General features: G+C 41.6%; 1 protein-coding gene across 4 annotated transcripts in view; it reads left to right on the forward strand.

The window, feature by feature from the left end:
• Positions 1–26,953, forward strand: part of LOC122897668 (collagen alpha-6(IV) chain-like) — a 277,766-nt gene that overhangs the window by 116,027 nt on the left and 134,786 nt on the right. For all 4 annotated transcript variants that reach the window (XM_044236041.1, XM_044236040.1, XM_044236043.1 and 1 more), the window contains exon 4: positions 17,929–18,012. In XM_044236041.1, the coding sequence (XP_044091976.1) occupies positions 17,929–18,012 (84 nt within the window). The remainder of the gene's footprint in view (positions 1–17,928; positions 18,013–26,953) is intronic.

The raw sequence follows: 26,953 nt of genomic DNA on the forward strand, positions 1-26,953 counted from the left end.
CTTGGCCTAATCTCTGGTACCCAGGCTAAGGATGGAAAAGTCCCTTGACATAGCTGTGGAGTGAAAACCAGGCACATGTAAGTTCCTGATCAGCCCATGTGTCTCCCTGGCAACTGGATTTGGGCCCAATTAGATAGTGCACCTACCTCCTGGTTTCTAGCATTGCCTCCTCAGTTTTCAGGCTTTATCAGTGCCTACTTTGTTGACCCTGGGTATTCTAGGGAAGGCTTATCCCTTTAACATGTGAATTCCACTCATTCCCTCAAATATCAGCTCTTCTCTGACTTCCTGCACTGAGGTCACATACAGTCTTGTGAGAAAGAAGACTAGTTAAGGCCCATAGAATACTTGGAGAACCAGGCAAGGTAGCATGTGTATATTTTCAAAATGTTGTCTTCTTTGCCCAGTATCTGAGCTAGTACCAGGCCTATAAAGCTTATCTAAATGGGTCCCTGGCTAACATGTAGGCTCTGCAAAGGAAGAGTTTTTGTCCCATTCTGCTTTGTACCCCTACAGTTTGGGGCAGCTTCCTCTGCTCACATCTTTAATGTTCTTTAATGTTCTTCAGCCCTCTATCCTAGGATCTCTTCTCTCTCTGTGCAGTGTCATTGGTTCACAATTCTATGCTTCAGCCCAAATCTCCCTTCCAAGCTCCAAGGCCACACATAGCTAAATGCAGAGACATGTCTCCCTGGCTATTCACAGTACGTCCAGCTCAGTGAGTCCAAAACGGAATTCATTCTCCATAAACACACACACACACACACACACACACACACACACGTCCTAGTCTATGCCTCCTCATCTCAGTAAATGGTATTACCATTCTCCCTCTTGCTCCCTTTTACTCCTTTCTCCTTCACATTCCACATCTAATCATTGACCTTCATCCATTCATTCAGATTTCTGAGTTCCTTTTCTAGGATGATGTTTTCTATAAAACTTCCAAATACAATAGTGTGATGAAACCCCTCCCATATACCCAATGCTCAGCTTCAAATTTACCAGTTAATAGAAAATCATGTTTCGTCTATTGCCACTTCTTCCCACCCTCAATTATTTTGAAATGAATCCAGAGATCATTTCATCTACATTTCATTATGCATCTCTTCAAAGTTACAAAAACATCAAGAATCCCATTACCACACCAAAACCAAAATTCACAATGATCAAATATCCAGTCAGTGTTCAGATTTCCTCATTGTTTTGTACATGGCATTGCTTTCTTAGATTTGTATAGCTAAAGTCCCCACATGGCAATCAGATAAGTCTCTTAAATCACTTTAATCTAGTTTCCCCCTTATTCATGCCTTTTTCTCCCTGACCTCTTTTGCTAAAAAAAAAACTGCATCATTTATGCTCTAAGAGAGTTTCCCACAGTTTTGATTGTTGATTGCTGTTCCCCTGGATTTACTATAACATTATTATAAAGTATTGGTTGTTAGCTCTAGAGACTTGGTCATGTTCCAGTTCTCTTCCTCTGAGACTATTTATTTCATCAGGTGGCTTTATTCTTTCATCATGAGGCACAAAATGTCTGCAGTGTCTGCAGTGTCTGTGGTGTTAGCCATTAATATTCATCATCTCAGTCCCTTACTTCATAGGAGCTTACAAATATTGATTCTATAATTTTGTCTTTTCTCTAGGAGAAACATCCTTTCATTGATTTTCTATGGTTACCCCGAGTTCATTCAGGAAAGGCAGCATAAATGCTTAACTCCACCACTACTTCCTTTTTAAAAACCAATTTTTGAAATAGTTATTTCCCTAACATCCTCCAAAGGTGACCAGTGAAGGGTTTTCGTTGGAGGTGGGATGGGAGAGGGAGAGTTATTGTTAGGAACTCATGGAGCTTTAAATATTTAAAGCATCTTGTTTTTTTCAGTTATCATTATTGATGATCAATCACCACTTACTTGGCGACTGGCTGTTTAGTCCTTTCGAGTACCCTATTAGTTTTTGGTAATAGCTCTACTGAAGTATAATTGACATACAGTACACCGTGCACATTTAAAGTGTAAAGTTTGGTAAATTTAGACATATGTATACAGTCATGATACCATCACCACAATCAAGATCATGAACATATCCATCACTCCCAAATGTTTCCTTACATCCTTTTGTAATCCTTACCCTCACTTCTCCACCACTCCCCATCCCTGGGTAATAACAAATCCACTTTCTGTCACTATAGGTTAAATTTCATTTCTCAGAGTGCTTTGTAAGTGGAAATATAGAATATATATATGCTTTTATACAGGCTTTATTTCTTAGCACTATTATTTTGATCTTCATTCATGATACTGCCTCTATTAATAGTCCCTTATAAGATATGTGATTTGCAAATATTTTCTCCCAGTCTTAGCTTGTCTTTACATTCTCTTAAAGATATCTTTCTAAAATTAGAAGGTTTTAATTTGGATGAAGTCCAATTTCTCAATGTTTTTCTTTTTTATATCAAGTTCTCTATGTCATACCTAAGAAATCTTTGCTTAATCAAAGGACACAAAGATTTTTTTCCTGATTTTTCTACTGACACTTTTAAAGTTTTAGGCTTACATTTAGGTCTACAATCCATTTCCAGTTAACTTTCATATATGGTGTGAAGAACAGATCAAAGTTCATTCTCTCTCTCACACACATATAGATGTCCATTTGTTCCAGCGTCATTTGTTGAAGACTGTCCTTTCTCTGCTGAATTGCCTTTGCAACTTTGTTGAAAATCAGTTGACCGTGTTTTTATGGGTCTATTTCTGAGCTCTCTATTCTGTTCTATTTATATATTTCTGCCTTTATACCAATAACACGTTGTCGTATTAAGTCTTTGAAGTCAAGTCCTGTAAGTCTTAAAGCTTTGTTTTTCCATTTCAAAGTTGTTTTGGCTATTCTAGGGTCTTTTGAATTTCCATATGCATTTTAAAACTACATTGAATGTATGATGATCAATGGGGAAGAAACTGGTTTCAACAATAACTTTTAATTTTTTAGTTTTTTTTTAAATTTTCTCAGCAATTAAGTTTTCAATGTATAGGCTTTGCACATGTTTTGTTAGATTTATCCCTAATTCTTTCATACATTTGATGCTCTCATCATCATATTTTAATTTCAATTTTAATTGTTGTTAATATATAGAAATAATCTAATTTATTTTTATATTGATCCTATATCATCAAACATTGCTATCCTTACTTATTCATTCTAGTAGCTTTTTTGTAGATGTCATATATTTTTTACATTGTCATCTGTGAATTAAGAAAATTTTACATCTTCCTTTCAGATTTGGACACCTTTCCCTCCCATGCTTTATCAGACTGGCTAGAACCAGCAGTACAATGTTGAATAGAACTATAAATGTGGGTATCTTTCCCCTGCTCCCAATCTTAGTGTGGATAGCATTCAGACTTCTACCATAAGATATAATGTTACATGTATGATCTTTCAAAGATACTCTTTAGCAGATTGAAGATGTTCCCTTTATTTTTTTCTAGATTGCTTTGAATCTTTATTAGGAATAGATGTTGAATTTTGTCAAATCATTTCTCTGCATCTATTGAGATAATCATGTTGCTTTTTCCTTTTTGATCTGCTGAAATGGTGAATTATGCTGATTGATTTCTGAATGTTAAACTAACCTAACATTGCTGGGATAAATTGCACTTGGTCATAATGTACCATAGTTTTTTTATATATCTTTGGGTTCAATTTTCCTAAATTATTGTAAGAAATTTTGTGTCTGTACTCCTGAAAGACATTCTGCAATGGTAATGTTTGACTCATAAAATGAGTTAGAGAAACTCATGAAAAGAGTTTCAATTTTCCTGAAGAATTTGTGTAGAACTGGTATTATTTATTCCTTAAACATTTGGTAGAAATCAACAAGGAGACTATCTGGCCTAGGAATTTTCTTTGTGGGGAGATTTCTAACACAAAATTTTGTAAATCGAGATAGGACTAGTCAGATCATCTATTTCTTCTTCAGTGAGCTTTGATAGTTTGTATATTTCAAAGGAATTACCAAAAATGTGCTTGAGGCTTGGCCACAGATGAGCTTTCTAAAATCACTTTTTCACTTCATTCTGCCTAGAAACAAAAAGAAAAGTAGGTGAGCTTCAAAGCCATGAAACATAGAATTAAAGACAGAAACACTAGACCACTCCTTTGCTTATGGGCTTTGGCTAAGGCCAAAAAGTTTGAACTGGAATTTGAACTTCACTTGTGATATATACTGCTGTATTTTTTTAAAGCATGATTCTTTTTAAAGTCTGTTCCCACCAACCAAGTAGACTACTTGGCTAGTTTCTATTTTCTGCATATGAGAAGGGATTAGGTCTGTTTCTCCTAATTTTAGAAATGCAGGCATACGTGACAAGTTGGTTTGTCTTGTTCACCCTGCAAGCAAAATTAAAATTAGCTTCTGAAAGGATTTACAGCTTAAAATTGCAGCCATAAAATTGGGTAAAAGTAACATGCTGTTCTTGGCAAATGAAGACAGAGATCCTGGTCTTCTGCTACTTACTGGGTTTGCGGGGAGGGGGTTTCCCTCTCATTTTCCTTCTAGTCATGAAGGATGGATATGCTACAAGCCATTCTTTTTTCCTGGTTCAGGTCCTCCTCCCCATGTCATCTTTCCTCATCTCTGAGCAAGGCAAAACATCTTTAGCCTCATCTACACCAGTGGGCCTTAGAGACATAAGTGAAATATCTAGCTACACATTATCTTTATGGAAAGAGCCTATATTTGTCTCCTACTCATAGTTCCTACTGCTGGTGAACTCCACACGGACTTACTGTCAGTCTTAGCTGGGCATTTGTTAGACTCCCTTCCCCTAATACAAAATACAGAAATGGCAGTGTCCTTGATCATTTGGGCTCTATAACAGATGAGTTGATCTTTCAGAATATTTCCAAAAAGATGGCAGCCTCTGTCCTGAAAGGCCCAATCCTTCCTATTTCTGTAGGTTCAAATCTTAGAGAGCTTATCAATTCTTCTGTTCTAACTTGGGCTCCCAGTTAGAAACCCAAAAGGATTTTGTTTTCAAATCCTTGGAATTATTTTCCTAAAGACATATTATACATGAATGATAAGGCTCTGGACCAAGCCACTAAAGCCCATGACACTGTATACCTAAAGTCTAATGGCAAGAGTAGGCTTACAAAAAGTAGAAGGACATGCAGCCCCACCATGTTTTGCACAGCCAAGGAAACAGGCTCAGCCTGCTGTTGAGTGCCTAACCACTCAAAATAATCTTTCATATTATTATTTAAAAAACTGTCATCACAATTCATCTGAAGTAGTCAAAAGGGAAAGCTCTTAGAGTGGGCAATGAATACCATACAAAATTGTGCTATTGTTGGAAATGAGAGAAGGTGACATTTAAGAAAGGATGTGTGACTGTATCATATATGAATTATATCTCAATAAAATTGTTACAAGAAAGAAGAAAAAAGGATATGACTAGAATTTCAAGATAAATAGATGGAATATGAAAATAGTCCAAAGACATGGATCCTTTGATAAATAGACCTCTAGGAGTAGAATATTTGAGGTGATAGGTGGGTCTGCAGTGGTAGGTTGAGCCTGATTTAGAAGGGTCCTTAAAGGTCATACCTGGATTTTGAATTTCACAACTTTTCAGGTAAGAAGGAGTTATTGAAGTTTCTTGAGAGAATACAGAATATAACATAGCATCTAAGTTCTAGAAAACTAAGTTCTAGAAAATATCTCTTTACATTTTCCAATTATACTTCTCACTTTCTTCTTTTGATTACAGTTATCTCTGTCATTATGTTTTAAGTTCCTTGAGTGCAGTAAATATTGCATTATTTTCTAAATATTTGTCTTTTTCCATAGCGTCTAACATGGTGCCTTGATTTATAGCAGATGTGCATTAAAGGTTGTCCTCAAATCAGTGAAGTGGATTTGGTGTAAGAAAGCCTTGGTTCTAGTCTTATCCCTTTCTGGCCATGCCCCCCTATTTAAGTATGTCTTAGATCCACTCACTTCTCCCCATCCAACGTCCATGACCCTTGCTCAGACCACCATTGGTCTCCCACCCCACTACCCACCCTCATGTCCATTATCCTTTGTGCCATTAGAACATTTTTTCTCAAATATCAATCTGAACAAGTTATTCTCTACTTAAAATTATTCAGTGACTTCTTACTGTTCTGAGGATAAAAAGCCAACCTCCCTAACATTGCCAATGAGATTCTGCATGGGAAGGCATTTCCCTGCCTATACACCATCATCTCATGTCACTGCCCCCTCTACGTTCTTGTTCCAGTCACTCTGGCTTTCTTTAAAGTCTCCCCTATGTGCCATGCTCTCTTTCACCACAGGGCGTATGCCTATATTGTCTCCTCTGCCTGGAAGATTCTCTGCCTCACTCCTGTCCATTGACTTAGTTTATGCCACTTCATTCTTCAGACCCCAGTTAAACTATACTTTTTTAGATAAACCTTCGCTGATCCTACCATGGAAGCCAAGTGCCCCTGTTACATGCCCTCATGTCCTTCTGTTGGTGTCCTTTGTATCATATGGCACAATTTTAATTAAAAGATTATCATTTACTCACCCAATGTTTGTCTCCTCTACAAGATTACACAACAAAGAAGCAAGTCTATTTTATTGAATGGTATACTCCCAGGGTATAATCCAGTGCCTGGCACAAAGTAGGCAGACATTCAATAAGTCTTTGTTAAATGAAGAAATGATGTTTATGTCTTAATGATTTAAATATTGTAAAGTTTCCCAGTACCATGTGTTTGTCTATCACACTTTTCACAATTATTATTCTTTAAATATTTGTATAATTGATCTGTATTCCATATGAGAATGTAAGCACCCTGATGGCAAGGACTATATTGATTTTTTATACTGAGTTATAGTTTATAAACAATGAAAGGTACAGATTATAATCATATACTTTCAGACACCTGGGTGGCTCTGTTGCTTAAACATCAGACTCTTGACTGTGGCTCAGATATTGATCTCAGGGTTGTGAGATGGAGCCTGGCATAGGGCTCCAGACTCAGCAGGGAGTCTGCTGGAGATTCTCTTCATCTCCCTCTGCTCCTCACCCCTTGCTTGTGTGCCTGTGCATGCATACACTGTCTCTTTCTAAAAATAAATACATCTTTAAACATGTTTAAAAATATATACTTTCATGAGTTTTGACAAATGTGTACACTCATACACATCACTCCAAACAAGATATATAACATTTCTGCCACCCCAGAAAGTACCCTTTTACCTCTGAGTCACCTCCCTACCCCCCTACACGACAGAGGTAACTGCTGTAATGATTTGGGTTTTCTTGGACTTGCTTTGTGTTTTAGAGCTTTGTATAAGTGGACTTGTACTAAATGGGCTCTTATGTGTCTGGCTTCTCTAATGTCTATGAGATTCATCCCTGCAGTTACGTGTATTGATAGTTGGTTCTTTTCTTTCCCCTGAATAGTGTCCCATTGTACAAATATACTACAGTTTTTTTATCCATTCACCCATTGGTGGATATTTGATCTCGTTCCACTTTGGAGTTATTATGAATAAAGTTCTACGAGCTTTCCCATACAAGTCATATTCAATGTTTTTATTATCATATCCCCCCACCTAGCACAGTGCCTGACACTCAATAAATATTTGTTGAGCAAATGAATAAATCTAATCCTCACATTGTCAGTTATAACTCTACCTTTCCTTCCTAATTGGATATTAGGATGCAAATGAGGAAGAGTGACCCAATTACAGGAACTCGAATACCCTTTGAATTTTCTAAAAAGTAAGTTCCAGAGTTTGTACTTTAAATATTATTGATAGCAATTCCTTTAACACACCTCACAACCAAACTTGTCACACAAGTGTGTGATGTATGTACCCCTGGTAGGATTTCCAGATTAAAAAATAGGACAGAGTCCAATGTAATTTTCAGATAAACAACAGTTGGGTTTTTCATATAAGGGTGTCCCAAATATTTTATGGAACATATTTATGCTAATTTGGGACACACTTATAAAAAGTGTTTCCTGGTTTTTCTGAAATTCAAATTTAATTCAGCTGCCTGCATTTTTGTTTGCTAAATCTAGTCACCCTCTATGTGAACTGTGGAACTTCTCATCCTTAGGCCCTTTCCAGCCTTAAAGCTTAAAGATTCCTCACCTGCTCCCAGTGACTGGCCCTAGGAAATGCTGTTTTTTCAATAGTTGCTCAGTAAGTACTTACTGGCAAGGGAGAGGGAGGCATCTACTTTAAGAATATTATGGGCAACATTTACTTCATCTAGTTGTGTGTTAAGCATTTGCTTAACAAATTCATTTTAAGGTCTCATTGAACAGTACATACTCATGGGTCCTGGTTCATTCTGGCTGGCTAGGGCTTTTCCAAGTGAAATCGAGCATGGCTGTTCTCCTCCCCACCCCCTGTCCCTATCAGTTATGTTTGTGGATGTGTGTGAACACAGACAGATGTCAGAGGGAAATGCCTTCCTGAACTACTCAGTAATGTCTGGTATCAGCGTCATCCTTAAAATAAAGTGTGGGTGACAAGTTCCACCTGGTAAGGGGCCAGCTCCACAGATTACTTCCTTCTTTCTCCAGAGCCTTTTATTCATAAACTCAAAGAGAGCTGTTCTTAAAAAGCAAATGCACATTAAACGTGGGACAAGACTCAGCTTGGTTTAATGTGCATATGTGCATAAATTTCAGTGAACAGGTTCTGTTTTAAAATTGCTCAAAGTAAAGTCAAACTCTCTGTATTATTAGCCTGAGGTTTGGAAACCTAGATGGATGCTAAAGGGGTCTGGTTTAGTGGAAAACGCTAGTCATTATCATGAATGTGGCCCCAGGAATAGATCTGATCCAGCCAAAGAGGTCTCTCTGGATTTCTGGGCCCTGAACTGCTAAAATGGCACCTTGGTATCTTGTTTCACTTTTCCCTTTTAGAAGTTTAGCTGTGCACTGAAAAGAGAAGCCCTGACTTTGAGTCTTTGCTTTGTAATTTAACCAACAAGAGACACCAGCTCTCTGAGATTCAGGTTTGTGTGGGGTTTTTTCACTTGAAAAAATGGACATATACAAATTCTTCATTTGTATGTTCCAAAAAGATTTATGAGAATCATATATAAAACTTGTTTAGAAATTATAGAAATGGCACAAGTAATATTGTAAGGTAAGTAAACCAAAGTTGATTTTAAAAATGCAAAAGAAGAAAAAGGACACCACTCTCTTGACCTTGATCTTTCTTTTCCTGACTTCTCAATTTCAGGCTAATTCCTGGAACCAGTGGCAATGGGTCTGATGGAAAACAAAAACAAAAACAAAAAAACAAGAGACAGAGAGTGAGGATACCAGAGTTTTTAGCCCAACTCTGACACTGACCTTCCAATATGGAGAAAGTCACTAACAGCTGGGCCTCCATTTCCTCATCTTGAAAATGAGGAAGTGTGGAAATGAGGAAATGTGGAAACGGGGGCCCACTCAAGCACTGAGTGGGCCCCTGTTAGGTCGGGTAGGCATAGTACTAGATATTGTAACTGTAAATAATACCAGCTAACATCTGTTGAGTATACTAGATATGCCAGGCATATTGCTAGGGACGTTATCTCTAACCTCATGAAACCCCACAAAGTAAAATTTTATCCCTATTTTATAGTTTACAACATCGAGGCTTAGAGTTGGTTTTAAATTGATTTGCCTTACGGTGAATAAACCAAAGTCTTCAATCTCCACAGAACTGTCTAGGAGGATAGTTGAAGATATAAAGAAATCATTGTAATATTGTGTATGGTTATATGTTCCTACACATACCTGTGCATCTGAAATATCCATTTTAGATTCATGGTAGGAAATCAGATGAGATTGGGTGTGAAAAGTGTTTTGAAGAAACCTTAAGTTATCAAAGTGGAATAGTTCTCTTACATTGTATGAAATCAGGATTGAGCAACCATTTCAACCATTTACTGAGCTACTTCAAGGAGAATTTATTCTATTCCATTCTATCTCATTTTGTTCTATGTAGTGTAGTAATAGGCCCCAGCCCCTCCATGGCATCACCTCTTCTTTCTTCTGAGATCTCGTCACAACTTGAAAACCCACAAATTTCTTAAACTTTGCCAGAATCCATAATCCATCGATTGTACTACCTTTTTCACTGCCTCTTACCCACTGCCTGCCTGTGTTCACTTCCATCCTTAGGAAGCCCAGATTCTATGGTCCACCATGATTCCTTTCTTCTGTACAATGCTGAATTTCTTGCCTTTCTTGTCCTTTATCACTCTTACCTAATAGAACCCAGCTGATTCTTCTGCTAATCTGTATCTGTACACACATGGCTGAACAAGGCTAAGGAAAACCTCACAGTGTTGATAACTGGTGTTAAGTTCATGACCGCTAATCTCAAGTGGGCCCTTAGAGCTGCCTTGCAGTACTACCATATTTCCTTGGTTCTCCTTCCTGAAATTGCTGTGGTCCAGATTACCACATTGTTAGATCTGCTGGTATGTTCTCATCCTGCATTTTACTTGACTTATCAACAATTTAGCACAGTTTTTCACTCTTTACCTGCATTTTATCCCTTGGTAGAATCATCTAGTCTTGTGGCTTTATATAGATACCAATGGTGGCAGAGACAGTGCTCACCAGATAATCCCTGTTCTCTCCTACTTTCCATGCTCTTATCCACCATGTCTAGTTCTTGCAAACAGAAATATGAGCACAGTAGGGAGAAACTCAGAGAAAGTATTAGCATCTGAGGAAATGGAGTTGATACACAGAAACAGCTTGAAAATCCAAGTCACTTCTGGAAAAAAAAAGTCACTAAGGAGTCCTGACTATCCCTCATTGAATCGTGACATAAAAAAATAAATAAATAAACCTTAGCTGTTTTAAACCACTGAGATTTGGGGTTTGTTACTACAACAAAGTCAAGTCTGTACTGACCAAAGCACTACACATACAAGTTCAAGCTAGCCATTCTCCCTGGGACTCCAGATTGCATAGCTAGCTGACCTACAGAATCTACTAGCTATCCAGTGCCTCCACTTAGATGTCTACTAGACACCTCAAAACCAGAATTCTCAAATGTGTTTTTTTTAAGATTTTATTTATTTATTGGACAGAGAGAGATCACAAGTATACAGAGAGGCAGGCAGAGAGAGAGAAGGAAGCAGGCTCCCTGCTGAGCAGAGAGCCCGATGCAGGACTCGATCCCAGGACCCTGAGATCATGACCTGAGCCGAAGGCAGCGGCTTAACCCACTGAGCCACCCAGGCACCCTCAAATGTATTTTTTAATATTTTATTTATCTGAGAGAAAGAGCACACAAATGGATGGGGGTGGGGAGTAAAGGGAGAAGGAGAAGCAAGCTCACCACTGAGCAGGGAGCCTGACTTGGGGCTTTATCCCAGGACCCTGAGATCATGACCGGAGCTGAAGTCAGATGCTTCACTGAGTTGCCCAGGTGCCCTAAAAAACAGAATTCTTGACTTTCCCCCTCAAAGCTCCTCCTCCAACAGGAGATGTCACTCCTTGTCTCAAAACCATTTTTTAAGTTTTTCTTTATATTCCAGTTAGTGGATATACAGTGAAATATGAGTTTCAGGTGTACAATATAGTACAACACTTCCATACATCACCCTGTGCTCATCAGGACAAATGCCCTCCTTAATCCCCATCACTTAGTTCCCCCATTCTCCCACCTACCTCCCCTCTGGTAACCATCAGTTTGTTCTCTAGAGTTAAGAGAAAGTCTCTTTCTTGATTTGTCTCTCTGCCTGTCTTTTTCCCCCTTTGCTCATTTGTTTCCAAAGGCGGAGTTCTTACAGTGGCTTCTAAAATCTTTCACAGCCTGGCTTCTGCTACATCTTGGACCTCATCATCATTTCTATTCCCTTTACTCTATCCCAGCACTCTGGCCTCCTTGATGCTCAACCAAAACATCAAGCATGTTCTCTCATCTCCTGCCTTTGTTCTTACTCTTCCCTTGGCCTAGAAAGCTCTTACCCCAGATTAACTGCTTAGCTCCCTCCTTCATTTTCTCTAGCAGGGATCCTCAAACCTTTCCAGACAGCAGAATCACCCAAAGACAAGTTGCTGGGCCCCACTCTGAAGTTTATGATTGATTAGGTCTAGGAGGGGGCAGTAATTTACATTTATAACAGGTTTCCAGAGCTAATGACACTGGCCCAAGGACCCTGCTTGAAGAAACACTATTCTTTGCTCAGAAGTTACCAGATCAGAGCGCCTGGGTGGCTCAGTCAGTTAAGCAGCTGACTTTGGCTCAGGTCATGATCTTAGGGTCCTGGGGTCCTGGGATCAAGCCCCATGTTGGGCTCCCTGCTCAGTAGTGAGTCTGTTTCTCCCTCTATCACCCCCTTACCCCTGCTCATGATCTCTGTCTCTCACTATCTCCCAAATTAAAAAAAAATTATTGTATGACCAAAGCCTTCCCTGACTTCCCTATATAAAGTGACAACCTGACTACACTTTGTGTCTTTCTTACTCTGCTTTGTTTTCTCTTTGTCTTTCCCCCTGGATTGCAAACACCATGAGAGCAGGGATTTGGTTTCACTTGTGGCTGTATGACGACCTCTAGCTCCCATGCCTAGCATGGTACCTAACACAGAGTAGATGCTTAATACATATTTGTTGACTGAATGGTCAGAATAAAATGTTGTACAGCCAGCTTTCTGTGATCTAAGCTCCTGGAGGAATTGCTCACAAAAATGACTCACTTTTGGGTGCCTGGGGTGGCTCAGTTGGTTAAGCATCTGCATTCAGCTCATGTCATGATCTTGGGGTCCTGGGATCAAGCCCTGCATCAGGCTCCTCACTCAGCAGGAAGGCTGCTTCTCCCTTTCCCTCTGCCTGCCACTCCCCCTGCTTGTGCTCTCTCTCTCTCAAATAAATAAAAACTTTTTAAAAATTAAAATTAAAAAAATAAGAAAAAGAATAACTCACTTTTGCCAACTATTCATTCACTTCAGCTAAGCTGCTTTTCCATTCTTACATTAAATCTCTTGCTTCCTGGGTTACCTTGTGTGTCATTTTCATCCCTGCCACCACTCCTGACTGAAAGCACTGGCAATTCCAGGAAAAAACAGTTGGCTTCTGGAAGGGACACTGTGATGTAAATCAGGATGTATTTCAGGAAACCAAAGGGGAAGGATAATCCCAAGTGGAGCCGGTCTAACACTGGGAACTCTGTTGTCCTGAGAGAAATTATTTCACAACCCTTTACTGAGTACCAGCTTGTACAAGGGCCACAGAGAAGAGGAAAACAGGGTTCTCTTTCCAGTCTGATGGCAGAACCAAACAGATTGAGTCAAATATGGCAAATCACCATTAGCAGAGAGGAGGGAGTAAGAACTTCTGCCCAAAATCGCTGAGAGGGAAAAATTGGTGCTGGGAGAGGGACGGGGTTGGGGGGCGGGCGCGGTTCTTCACCAAGACTATGGTGTTTTAGATGGGTTTTGAAGAATCTGTAGAAGTTTGGTTTGTGATAAATGTGAAAACGAGGTAGGGAAGGCACTTTGGACACAGGAACCAGCATCAGCAAATGAGTAGATGTGATACTGGTGATAGATAGATACTGATGCTATTAAAAATACTGTATGATCAATTATATGCAGACATCAACAAATCCAAATGGATGTCCTAACCAAGCTGAGTGGATATCAGCCATAGACAAACTGGCATGGACATATCGTCCCACCCCACTTGACTCTCAGCTCCAGGAGAGGCCAGGGTGTTATGCCGAAGAGTGTGGCATAGCTAAAATCCACGTAATAATAATAGCTGATGCTAAATGCTTACCATGAGCCAGGCACTGTGCTTTGCATGCTTTATCTTATTTAATCTTCCAATCAACCCCTAGATGGTAGATATTGTTGCCATATCCATTTGACATTTTAAGTCACTTGTCTCAGATTAGTCCCAACTATGCTGGGATTTAAGCCTCTACAGATTGACTCCAGAATTTATATGCTTATTCAAGGCACACTGCCTCAAGTAATGGCTAGAACATGGGGCGCCTAGGTGGCTCAGTGGGTTAAAGCCTCTGCCTTCGGCTCAGGTCAGGACCCCAGGGTCCTGGGATCGAGCCCCACATCGGGCTCTCTGCTCCGTGGGGAGCCTGCTTCCTCCTCTCTCTCTCTCTCTCTCTCTCTCTCTCTGCCTGCCTCTCTGCCTACTTGTGATTTCTCTCTCTCTGTCAAATAAATAAAATCTTAAAAAAAAAAGTAATGGCTAGAACATAGGTCATCCCTCTTAAAGCTGTGGGAATATACAAAGAGGTAAAATAGATTGACCTTGCCTTATCAACATTATTGTTCGGTTGAGGAAACAAGACACTCAACCATGCAACCTCGGAAACATTGCAAGTACTGTCACGAAGCGACATGTGACACTTGCCCAGTGGGTGGGCCTGCTGAGTCATTTTGCTGAGCTAGAGTGCCCATGGAAGAAATGGAACTTGAACTTGGCCTTGAGAGGTATGGAATAGCGGGAAGAATGTGGAGTTGCAAGGGAAGTGTGAGGCTTCACTTGCTAACAGTGTGACCTGGACCAAAGTTCTTTCCTTCGTGGTTCTTATCCGGAAAATTAATGATGTGGATTAGACTTCTTACCAGAAGTACCCAGCCCCAGGAAGTATTTTGCAAATTGTGAGGTCAGTTTTGGTTGTGAAAATAATTGGGAGGTGGCTCTTAGGTAGGAGCCAGGAATGGCAGGTGTTCTGCACACTATGAAGAATTGTCTTGTAGGGCACCTGCGTGGCTCAGGGAGTTAAGCCTCTGCCTTCAGCTCAGGTCATAATCTCAGGGTCCTGGGATCGAGCCCTGCGTCAGGCTTTCTGCTCAGCGGAAAGCCTGCTTGCCCCTCTCTCTCTGCCTGCCTCTCTGCCTACTTGTGATCTCTCTCTCTCAAATAAATAAAAAAATAAAATCTTAAAAAAAATTGTCTTCTATCTTGCCCGACCTTTAGAAGACCTCTAGACATTGATGTATGTGAGAACTCTGTTTATAATTATCTGAGCCTAGAACATAACCCCTTTTACATCTCGAGTTGAATTTTTTTTTTCATGGCTTCATTTTTAAGTAAAACTTCCCAAAAAACAGAGGAAATATTAAGCTTTTTTTCCCCCAGAACTTTACTATGCATTATTAGCATGGGGATAGCAACTGCATTCATGGTGCTTGAGTCACTGATACCACATCCCAGGGTCATTCTACTTTAGCAGGCTATCCCATTCATGGTGATCCTGCACTCAGCTGCTAGCCTCTGACACCTTCACATTTTCTAACATAGTGATGTATGAGCATTTATAGATGAGAATACATATTGTTGCATTATAAATGCCTTTCGTTTCTGCTTTGCAAGACAGTTATGTCATAATATGTGCTTTTGAAAATACTGTTTACATCTTTATTATCACTGATTCTGATGAATTTCTTTTCAGGATAGCAAGAAAGAACAATAAATACTTATAGTTTAAAAAAAAAAGGTAGACTGAAGAAGGACTTTATTGGATAACCTCTCAGTGCCTTTGCAGTTCAAATTTTCTGTGGATGTAGGGAAGGGGTTGGGTTTGGAGAGGAAGCAGAGAGCATTCCAGGATGGGAATGACATGAGGGATGTGGCCTGGTGGAGCAGGGGTTGAAGGATCCCCAGGCAAGCCAGGAGAAGGAAGAAACTTCCTTAGAGCCTGGTCCTGTAGTGTTCCCTGGAAGCCACTCCTTTCATTTCTCCTGCCCTCACTGTAATTGAAGACTCCTGGGGGAACTGACCAGGGCCAGAATGGCCGGAAATTGCCTTGTGGCCAGTGGGGCTTCTCTAGTTACTTCCCTCTGTGACCAAGGGACGTGATGGCTTCCTGTCTGTTAGCTGGGTGTCTTTGCCTCTTGTTCTGCCAAGTTCCCAAGAAACCTTAGCTTCTGTTCCTTCCATTTTTGCCCAGCTCCTTTGCATGGGATTTTATCCCCTGTCTTATCCAGCTCTCTTGCTCCATACGAGTGATCTGGAAATGTTGGGTTCGTGACCGACACATTTTGTAGGACACCCAAAATGCATTGTTTGGAAGTAAGCCAGAGATACAAACGGATATCCAAACAGCTCTGGCCATGCCTGTTGTGTCCTCTCCCTTGAGGGGGGATAACTTGTATCATTCAGTAACATAATTGTTTTTCTCATTACTAATTATATATGCTCGCTGAAGACAGCTCAGAAAATACAGAAATATGTGTAGAAGCAAATGTAGATTATCTGTTACCCCCAAGAAATATAGTACTTGGCAGGAGACAAGGGTGACAGCATGAGTGAAAGTTGAATTTGGTGCTGGCCTGTTGCCAACCCCCCTCCAACCACTTCTTCCTCCCACAGCACCTCTTGATCTCACCCTTATGGAATTTGCCTGTCCTGTATACCATAAAATGGAAGGCAAACTGGAAAGTGTACAGTAACACTTACCATGTCAAAGGCATATAAGCGATAAAATATCTCATATCAAGAAGGTGTTTGAAATCTAAAACAGCAATATTGTGTCAGAGCTCTGCTACCACTACCTTATTTCTGAGGTGTTGTGGTGATAAAGTGTTGTGGGAATGTCTAAAGAGATAAGAGACCATCTGAGAAATTCACAGTGCTCCCTGGAAATTAGGAAAAGACTCACAGTACAAAGAGGCAAGAATGTTTAAGTACAATGCAAGGCTCATAAATATGCCTTTCTCTTTTGAGGAAAAAAAAAGAATACCCAACATTAAACAAAAAATTGGGTGATACTAAATCCATCCCAGAGATCAAGTTCTTGTTATAGATAATAGTTGGAATTTATGTTTTGCTTCTCCTCCCCTCCAGGTAGATAGAGTAGATAGGGTCAGAATGGAGAGTCCTTATTTTTGAGCCTTTGCTTTGAGACTCTGGGAGACAGAGAACTTAGAAAACTCTAAGGTATAAGTGTTAAGGTCAAGGCTTTAGAGTTAGTTAGACCAGGGTTCAAATCCCAGCTCCACTCAGATGGTCATCAAAACACTCTTTGTGCCATCTGCTCTCTTCGACATTGGGGATATAACATTGGACAATTTAGATAAGGCCTCTACTTACATGGAGCTTACATTCTAGTGTGTGTTGGGGGGAGAATGTTTAATGTTGAAAGGAGAACACAGTGATATGATTGGAAGTAACTGGGGACTGCCTTAGGTTGAGTAGTCAGGAAAGGTCTCTCTGAGACTAGACAATTGAACTATGACCTGGATGATTAAAAAGAGGCCAGCAATAAAACAAAACAAAACAAAAAAACCAAAAACTTCTAGGGGAAGAACATTCCAGGCAGAAGTAACAGCAAGGGCAAAGGCCCTGAGGCAGGAACAAGCTTAAGTTTTTATACAACGAAATGCCAGTGTGATTGAAGCAGAGTGAGCCAGGGAGAGAGGGAAGAGATGAGGTTAGAGAGGTCAATACAGGTCAGGTCACACAGGGGCTTTGTAAAAATTCAGCTAGTACTCATCGTCATCATCATCAAGCAGATAAGAAAAAAAGGAAGTTGACCAATTGAGGGTGTATTGTTCAATACCAACTGAGACATTTGAATCTGACTAACTGGGGCACAGAGGTATTACTGTAAGGTTTGAATGATGTGTTGAAAGTGAGCCTGAGGAAAATAATTCTGAGAACAGGGTACAGGGTGGCCATTTTCGTCTATCATCACGTTTCTAACACTTGAATTTCTCTCAAGTTCTCTACAGCTACTGCCTTCTCCATGAACACCAAATACACAAGTTCAGTGTGACTCACGACACCATCAAATGAGGTGATTAAGCCACTCTGAACATATTTGTTCGGAGGAGTGTGGCTAAGGGTCAGGTTCCCTGGGACTACATTGTTTCTTGGTGTGCCTGGCTTACTAATTTTTTTTTTCCTCTCTCTCTTTTTTTTAAATAGGGAGAGAAGAATTCCTATGGAAAGCCATGTGGGGGCCAAGACTGCAGCGGTGGCTGTAAATGCTTTCCTGAGAAAGGATCCAGAGTAAGTGGCTTCTTTCATTGCTGAAAGACACACAGTCAAGGGAGTTTTGATCTGATGTGTGTGTGTGTGTGTGTGCGTGTGTGTTTTCTTTAGATTTAAACTGCTTAAAATCCACTCTTGTGACTTCATGGAATATGCCAAGTGGTGAGGACCAGCTGGAAGGACCTTTGCTAACCAGATGAAAGGCAGAACTAAATTGGTCAAGGTCTCTGTGAGATCAGAAAGAGGTTTCCTTTGTTGACTTAATGCCAACCTTCCCTCAAGGTTTCATCTGGAGTACTTCCAAAAGCCAATTAGGTTGTGAAGAACCAGATTATGTTTGTAGATAGACATGCATTTTCATAGCTCCTCTTTAGCCACTCAGTTCTTCCCTCTGGGTAACAAGTGGTCCAGTTGTTATCTACTGGGATGGGACTGGTCAAAAGTCAGGAGTTTCCTTGGGATGCCTGGGTGGCTCAGTCTGTTAAGCATCTCCCTTCGGCTCAGGTATGACCTCAGGATCCTGGGATCGAGTCCTACGTTGGGCTCCTTGCTCAGCAAGAGGCTCACTTCTCCCTCTGCCTGCCGTTCCCTGCTCATGCTTTTTTTCCTCTCTCTCACTCTCTGACAAATAAACAAATGAAAGCCTTGGGGCACCTGAGTGCCTCAGTTCGTTGAGCATCTGCCTTCAGCTTGGGTCCTGGGATTGGGCCCCCTATCGGGCTCCCTGCTCCACAGGAGGCCTGCATCTCCCTCTCCCACTCCCCCGCTTGTGTTCCCTCTCTCGCTGTGTCTTTCTCTGTCAAGTAATAAATAAAATCTTTAAAATTATAAAATAAATAAATAAATGAAAATCTTGGAAAAAGGGTTTCCAGGGTAGCCTTAAAGTCCAGAAATTCGGGTGACTGCCCATAAAGAATGATTTATAGATCTTATGTTAAAACATAGGATTTGTTTTAAAACATTATGGAAAATTACTCTGTGTTTTGGTCCTTATTGGTAAATCACAGTGAGCACCGTGTGTTAACAGAGCATTTCCATTAGCCCTTGTATATGCATATGGAAAGCGTTGCCCCAGCTGATTTGTACCCCTGACTCTCACAAAATAAACTGACATCTTTAGTGTAACTCAGGGGAAAAAAAAGGTATTCAAGGGGATTCATTTTTTACAAAATGAAATATAATCTATGTCCCTGGGATTTATGGCCACCCTGTGAATTCAGATCTTCTGACTTGCAACTTTGTGTCTGCACTCTGATCACATTCAAACAAGCCTAAGAGCTTAGACTGTCGAAGGGAGGGAGCGTAAATAGGTCAACCAGACCCTCAAAAACATGGCCAAACAGGGAACAGAGTGGCCACTCCACCTTCTCTTTCATTATCTTCCATTTAGAGTAAAGTGAAATATCAAACTACGCCAGAATTTGAAGGAAGAGAAAAAGCCATCTCCTCATCAAAAGGGACCAGACCCATTATACATTAAAGGAGTAGACTTAGAGAATCATAAAATATCAGAAAGAGACATATCTTAGTGAGCTTCTCATCTTAATTACTGATTGTACAGAGAAAGCAGACTCTGAGAAGGAAAATAACTTCCCGGGGTCACACAGCAAATTGGTGACAGATTCAGACTATTACCTGGGCCCTTTGATTTCTTGCCTATTTACTTTTACCCATTGTTGCCTCCCAGAGAAGTCATGTTCACCGTAGCCACTGAGGCACATGCCTCTGCCTCTAATCTTTAACCAGGAAACACTTTAGAAAAAAAGATGCTTCTATAACAAATATATGAATACATTCTTTTTTTTTCCCAATTTATTTATTTTCAGAAAAACAGTATTCATTATTTTTTCACCACACCCAGTGCTCCATGCAAGCTGTGCCCTCTATAATACCCACCACCTGGTACCCCAACCTCCCACCCACCCGCCACTTCAAACCCCTCAGATTGTTTTTCAGAGTCCATAGTCTCTCATGGTTCATCTCCCCTTCTTAAACAACATGTAAGCGATAGAGGTTAAGAAGTCTCCTTTGAGATTCCAGTCCCCCTGTTGTCTTTCTGGTCTTTTCTTGTACATTATCAGAGACCTGTAGAAATATGAATAAAAAGTTACATTTTCTGTTTTTTTCCCCAAAATACAATCATATATTGTGCCTTGTTCTGTTTTTTTAAGCCATTTAATATGTCCTTAAGAGCTTTTTCTCTCCCCCATAGTTTAATCTGTCCATTCGTTCCTCTTTTGATGAACATCTTAGGTTGTTTCCAAACATTTGCTGTTTTAAAAAGTGGCAGTGCCACATTGAGATATCACCTTACACCAGTTAGAATGGCCAAAATTAACAAAACAGGAAACAACATGTGTTGGAGAGGATGTGGAGAAAGGGGAACCCTCTTACACTGTTGGTGGGAATGCAAGTTGGTGCAGCCTCTTTGGAGAACAGTGTGGCGATTCCTCAAGAAATTAAAAATAGAGCTTCCCTACGACCCTGCAATTGCACTCCTGGGTATTTACCCCAAAGATACAGATGTCGTGAAAAGAAGGGCCATCTGTACCCCAATGTTTATAGCAGCAATGGCCACAGTCGCCAAACTATGGAAAGAACCAAGATGCCCTTCAACGGATGAATGGATAAGGAAGATGTGGTCCATATACACTATGGAGTATTATGCCTCCATCAGAAAGGATGAATATCCAACTTTTGTAGCAACATGGACGGGACTGGAAGAGATTATGCTGAGTGAAATAAGTCAAGCAGAGAGAGTCAATTATCATATGGTTTCACTTATTTGTGGAGCATAACCAATAGCATGGAGGACAAGGGGCGTTAGAGAGGAGTAGGGAATTTGGGTAAATTGGAAGGGGAGGTGAACCATGAGAGACTATGGACTCTGAATAACAGTCTGAGGGGTTTGAAGTGGCGGGGGGGTGGGAGGTTGGGGTACCAGGTGGTGGGTATTATAGAGGGCACGGCTTGCATGGAGCACTGGGTGTGGTGAAAAAATAATGAATACTGTTTTTCTGAAAATAAATAAATTGGAAAAAAAAAGTGGCAGTGCCCCAGTGGAAATCCTCAAACAGAACTTCTTGTGCATATAGGATCAGAATTTCCAGATATAAGGTAATAAAGATTTTTAATTCTCAAAGCTAGTGCTCACTTACTTTAAAATACTCCGATTTACACTCCCATCAGCATTGTACAGGAGTGCCCACGTGTCTACACCCTTGCCAACATTTAATACTTTTGCTAATTTGGGTGGAAATCTTCCCAATTGCCAGACTACATGTGAGTACAAGTGTCTTTTCCCATATTCATGGAGCATGTGTATTTTTTCTGTGAATTTTCTGGACATGTCCTCTGTCCACTTTCATAATGAGTGATTCTGACCAACTTATCTTTCCTCTACAAAGATACCATAAATAAAAATGGCCCAGGTGGAAACATGTGAGATTTGCAGTTTGATGCAAAAAAGCATTTCCTGGCAGGTTGTAGGTGATAGGAGGCATCGGTCAGACCCTGCCACCCAGGAACTCAGAAGTAGGTCCAGGCTGCTGGTTGGGGGTTCAGAGCCTTTAAAAATAGGAAATCTTATTTATACATCTGGACAGACCTTAGTCCCACACCAGACAAACATGCTGAAGGTGACCACATTGTTTGACCTCTGGCTGAGATTTTGATCTTTGAAGATAGAAGCCAGTGGATATCCTCAGTAAAGAGCTCGCATTTAGTTTCCAAACATGGAGCCCAAGCCTGTCTTCTTCGTTGAAAACATGGGTGGTTGAAGGGCTGTGGGTCTGAGAAAAAGAGAGTATCATTGCACTGATTGTTTTTTTCTCAATATTTAAAAGGTTCAGAGCCTGCACAGTTAAACACAGTCCTGGAGCTTATTTGTGAAGTCTGTGGTTGCTGGGAACATTTGTCCAGGTTACTGATCCAGACCAAGCTGTGATTCACAAGTCAAGACCGGGGGGGTCCTATTTCCCATATAGATCAGGGGGCCGGTGCATGAACGCAGATGCTGGGTGCGCCTGGGCCACCAAGTCCCTTTGAGTCACTCTCCCTACCCTCCTGAGTTCCCAGGGCCAAGCAGGATTGTTTAAACTGACTCCAGCTCTGTTGACCCTGCAGGGCAGCCCCTCAGTATCCCTTTTGTGCAGATGTCAGAAAGATTTGAGACTGTTTTCCTTAGCTGAGCAGCAGGCCCCATTTGGATTTCAAGCTGTTCCCTTCGAGCTCTGTGAGCTGGGAGAGGAATGGAACGTCAGGTCACCCCTGAGATATGCCGCAGCCACTGGCGGGGCTGCCTCCTGCCTCGGGGAAACATCCAGTACATAGTTTGCTGGGCAGTGTGTACTTTTCCTTTGCCAAAGTCCTCTTGAACTGACTAGGACATTTACAAAACACCTAATACTCCTGCACAATGGCAATCCAACCCTTTTCTGGTTTAAGCACTCTCGAACTGCTTTCTTGACAGTTTGCCCTGCCTGGTAAAAAGCCTTTGCCTGGCATTGGTGCACTGCTTTGGTACTTTCCAAAGCACCTTCTCCCAGGGTCCATATTATCTGTATGCCACAAGGAAGTGTCTTGGCCAAGCTCACTATCCTGTCCATGGCGAAACTTGCTTAGCCTTCTTTAGGCAAATGTCAACTTTAAAAGAAAACATACCTGCTAATGTTAAAGAAAGGGTTTCTTTTTTTCCCTTGGACATTGAAATTTGGACTTATGATTTGACTTTCAGTTTTCTTTCGGGGCGGGGGGAGATCTTTTGTTACCTGGGAAAACCATTCTTGGGAGTTTTTTTGTTTTTTTTTTTTTTCCCTGTATTTGGATGGGGGAGTGGTAGCATTAGATCAAACAAAATATATCCACCTTTTCCCATTTTTCGCTACTGGATTTGCTGTAGCAAATGTACTGCATTGGTGTGTGCTTGAGCTGGGAGCTGGTGGGACTGTGTGTTTTATTCCGAGCCTGCTGTATTCCTTAATATGATTTCAGACTTTTCCCGCATTTTCGAGGTGTTCTGGCTGGCGTTTATATATAGCACGGTGAGCTTCTAATTATGCCTACCACCTAAAGGATTATCACAGGTAATCCCAAGCCATGGGGAATATTGGGATTCCCCTCCTCCCCCATCAAGGCTGTTTGTCCCTATTTTACCTCTGTGTCCTAGCTAGAGAGTTTCATGTGAAACACCCCAGGTTTTTTATCTCCTCATCTGCTGTCCGCTTCCTGCTGCTTCTCTGTCAAAAACTGTGTGTTTCCCATGAATTCCAGGCCCAGATGCATTGACCACTACTTTTGTTTTTTGGGTTTGATTTCCTTTGGTTTGGCTTTGTTTGACTCTCCTCCTGCAAACAGCTGGCGTTCCCCGTGTCAGAAGACTGGTGCCATAGCTACCCAGAGGCCTTTCCACTGGCTCCTGATTTGGGCCATTTTGGTGGACATCTTTCCCTTTTTCCCTGTGCACCCACCCAACCCCACAACCCTACCCTAACTGACTGCTACCATGCACACCCCAATGTCCTTATCCTCTGCCAAAGCTTATGTTGCACATGAACTCCTTGGGTGGCCGGGCCTTGCTCCAGTTGCCTGTGTATGGGCAAGCCTCTTGCCTTCATTGCCCAACCACCCGTCGGCCCTCTGCAGGCTAGCCTTGCGAGCACCAGTCCCCAGTAACCTGCTTGTTGCCAGATCCAATGGACATGTTTCATTCTTTATCTTCCGTTGCCTCTCTGCTGCACGAGACACTTCCTTCCTTCCTGAAATGCTCTGTTCCCTTGGATTTCATGAAGTTCTCTCCTTGTGTTTCTCCTACTATGATTAGGACTCCCAAGGGTTTTGTCCTCATCCTACTTCTCTGCTACATCTCCTCTCCCTAGGAGAGGGTGGTTTCATAGATGCCAGCAATTTCTGCTGCCACCGATACAATGATAAATATTAAATCTCTGCCTTTAGCTCAGACCTTTTTCCTTAGCTTCAGGTTAGCTTAGTCAACTTCTTTATTATTATTATTATTATTATTATTATTATTTTTAAAAGATTGTATTTATTTATTTGGCAGAGGGAAAGAGAGAGAGAAAGAATAAGCAGGCAGACAGAGAGGGAGAAGCAGACCCCTCTGATGAGCAGGGAGCCTGATGCAGGGCTTAATCCCGGGACCCTCAAATCATGACCTGAGCCGAAGGCAGATATTTAACCAACTGAGACACCCAGGCACCCCTGGCATGGTCAATTTCTTATTGACCATCTCTGCTTGGATTTTACTGGCACCACAACCATGTCTCATACAGAATTCCACTATCACCTCCCACCAGACATGTCCCTTCCTAAGTCTTAGCCATCTCCTCCATCTCAGCAAATGCCACCACTTTATTGCTCAAGACAGAAACCTTTCTCCACCATCACCTCTAGGTCATCATCACATCCTGTTCATTTATCTTCTGAAACAAAGCCCAAACCCATCCACTCTTATCCATACCTCTTTGTCCAATACAGGGCCATATAATGTCTTGCCTGAATTACCCTCTGAGCCCCCAGACTGGTCCTCCAATTGCTAGTCTCAGTCTTTCCCAGCTGTGTGCCATTCTGCTGTCATAATCTTTCCAGAATATAAATACAATCCTAAAACTCTTGCTCAAAATCCTTCAGTGGCTCCCGGTAGATCTCACAGTAAAATCTTAGCTCCAGTAGACTTAGGAAGTCCTCCGTGGCCTAGGGCTTGACTGCCTCTCCCACAATAGCTCTCACCACCAGGAGCCTCCTCCTCCAGAAAACCAAACCAAACCAGACGCCTGAACTGAATCCTTACAGTTCACAGAACCTGCTGTTATTTAATAGGATTCCAGGTTTCATACCTGCTGCTCCAACTCCATGTACTCTCCTTCCACTGGCTCTACCCTGTCTCTGCTGGCTTGCTTCTGTTTACCCATCCTTTAAAACCGAACACAGGTTTCACCTCCTTGTGGAGCTTTCTGTGATCTGCAAGGCTGAGCTTATCTCCTTGCTATTCCTCTTATGCTGAATCATAGCAGGCTACCGGCTTGTCTGCTCTCCACTAGCTTAGGAACTCCTAAAGGGCCGAGGCTGGGTCTTTTTAGATTCTGTGGGGGCAGTAGGCACTACCAACTGTTTTGTAAAGGACTGACCAACTGACCAAGCAATTGGGATGGGTAGGGGTCCAGCCCTACTCTCCACACCCTGGATTAGATGAGAGTCCACTGTCTTGGAGGGACTCTCTTCTGCTAAAAGGCAAGGGCCGGGGCAGTCATTTCCATATTGTTTCTAGTTCCTATTAGCTATAAGCAACACCCTCCTACTTCCCCACACTCTGGTTCCTATAGCAATGAGTTCTTCCTCGAAGATGAGGATGTTCTTGAAAAATTGTGAGTCAAAGGTAATCACAGGCTTTCTTTTTGACAGTGATTACACTCCTCCCCACCAGGCCTCTTAGCTTTTTGCAAAGTTAATGGTCTTGAGTTTCCCTTGTTCCCCTCCCCTCATGGGAGGAAAGGAACAGCCTTTGAGCAGGCAAGTAGCCATCAGGTGATCCTAAGGGAGGAAGGTTAAAAAAAAGAAAAAAATTTAAAAGTCTCTGTGGAATTCAGTATACTATGATTATTTAAGTGCAGGATAATTGATGATAAGGTTAAAATTTAGTGTCTCTGCACCAAATCAATGTGCAGTCATAGCCCAGTAGATGCTTGTGGTGATCTTAATCCATTCTTTGATCGTTTGGGGGCAGTGTGGGATTTATCCATATTAATGAGGGAGGCTTCTGTTAGGAGCCAAGAAGCCAGAGGAGGAGATAATACGCAGCAGTGACATCAAGAGTTCCACTTTAGATATCCAGAGACCCAGGCAGCAGGCCAGAGTTTTGCTAACTGGATGACTTTGGGCTGATGCTTTCCCCTCTCAGGGTAAAATGAGGGTTTTGTGCTGGGTAATCTCAAATAGCCCACCAGCTCTGATCAACTAAGACACTGTTACCACACTGCACCTTGACAGTCCCTTGCTGCCAGAGTGTCTTATGCTTTCTAGTGTTGCAGGGAGATATGGAAGGCAATGGCTGATGGTGTCTGACCCTTTGGAGTTGTGTCTGGGCAGTTGCCCCAGATGTAAATCAATTGCTGTGGCCTTTTACTCGGGATGCTGGGAGCTTCTCACAGCTGAGGCTGCCTTGCCCAGGAGTTCTTTCTTCCCGTAGTTCCAGCTTCACAGACCCACTCTTTAGGCTAAGCATTGTTTGAGCCTCGCACTGCTTGAATACATTACATCCACCATTCCAATGAAAGGAAACAGTTCCCCCCTACGTCCGTGGGGAAGTGTTCTGTGTGCAGATCTCTAGAGACCTCTTGGTTTTCCTGGGATTGACCCACTGACCCATATGTCAGAGACATTGGCTGTCAAGACATGTGTGAGCGTCCCGCATGCCAGTATGTGACATACTGTCTTCTCATAGAGTCTGCCATCATCTTCCCTTGCCAGCTGGTTACCCCTTTCCTAACTTCCTCCTTTGGCCATCCATTCTTCCCTCCCTCTTGCTCTGGCATTTCCAGCTCTCCATTCCTCCTTCCCACTGTCCCACCATGGCATCCTCACCCACTTCTTCCCCTCGGCTTTCAAGTTGCCTGGGATCACTTCCTGTGTCACTAGTCCATTTTTGGTCATCTATCAACAGGCATGTTGTCATGCAGGATATTAAAACTTAGGATTTGTTTAAAAGTATTATGGGATAGCATGCCTGGGTGGCTCAGTTGGTGAAGTGTCTGCCTTCAGCTCAGGTCACGATTCCAGAGTCCTGGGATCGAGTTCCACACTGGGCTCCCTGCTCAGTGAGAAATCTGCTTCTCTGCCCTTCCCCTGGCTTGTTCTCTCTCTCTCTCTCTCTCTCTCTCTCTCTCTCAAGTAAATAAATAAAATCTTGAAAAAATTACGGGATATATTCAACGTCTTGTTCCTTACT

This window comes from Neovison vison, chromosome X (genome assembly GCF_020171115.1).
Source record: "Neovison vison isolate M4711 chromosome X, ASM_NN_V1, whole genome shotgun sequence".
NCBI classification, from domain to species: domain Eukaryota; kingdom Metazoa; phylum Chordata; class Mammalia; order Carnivora; family Mustelidae; genus Neogale; species Neogale vison.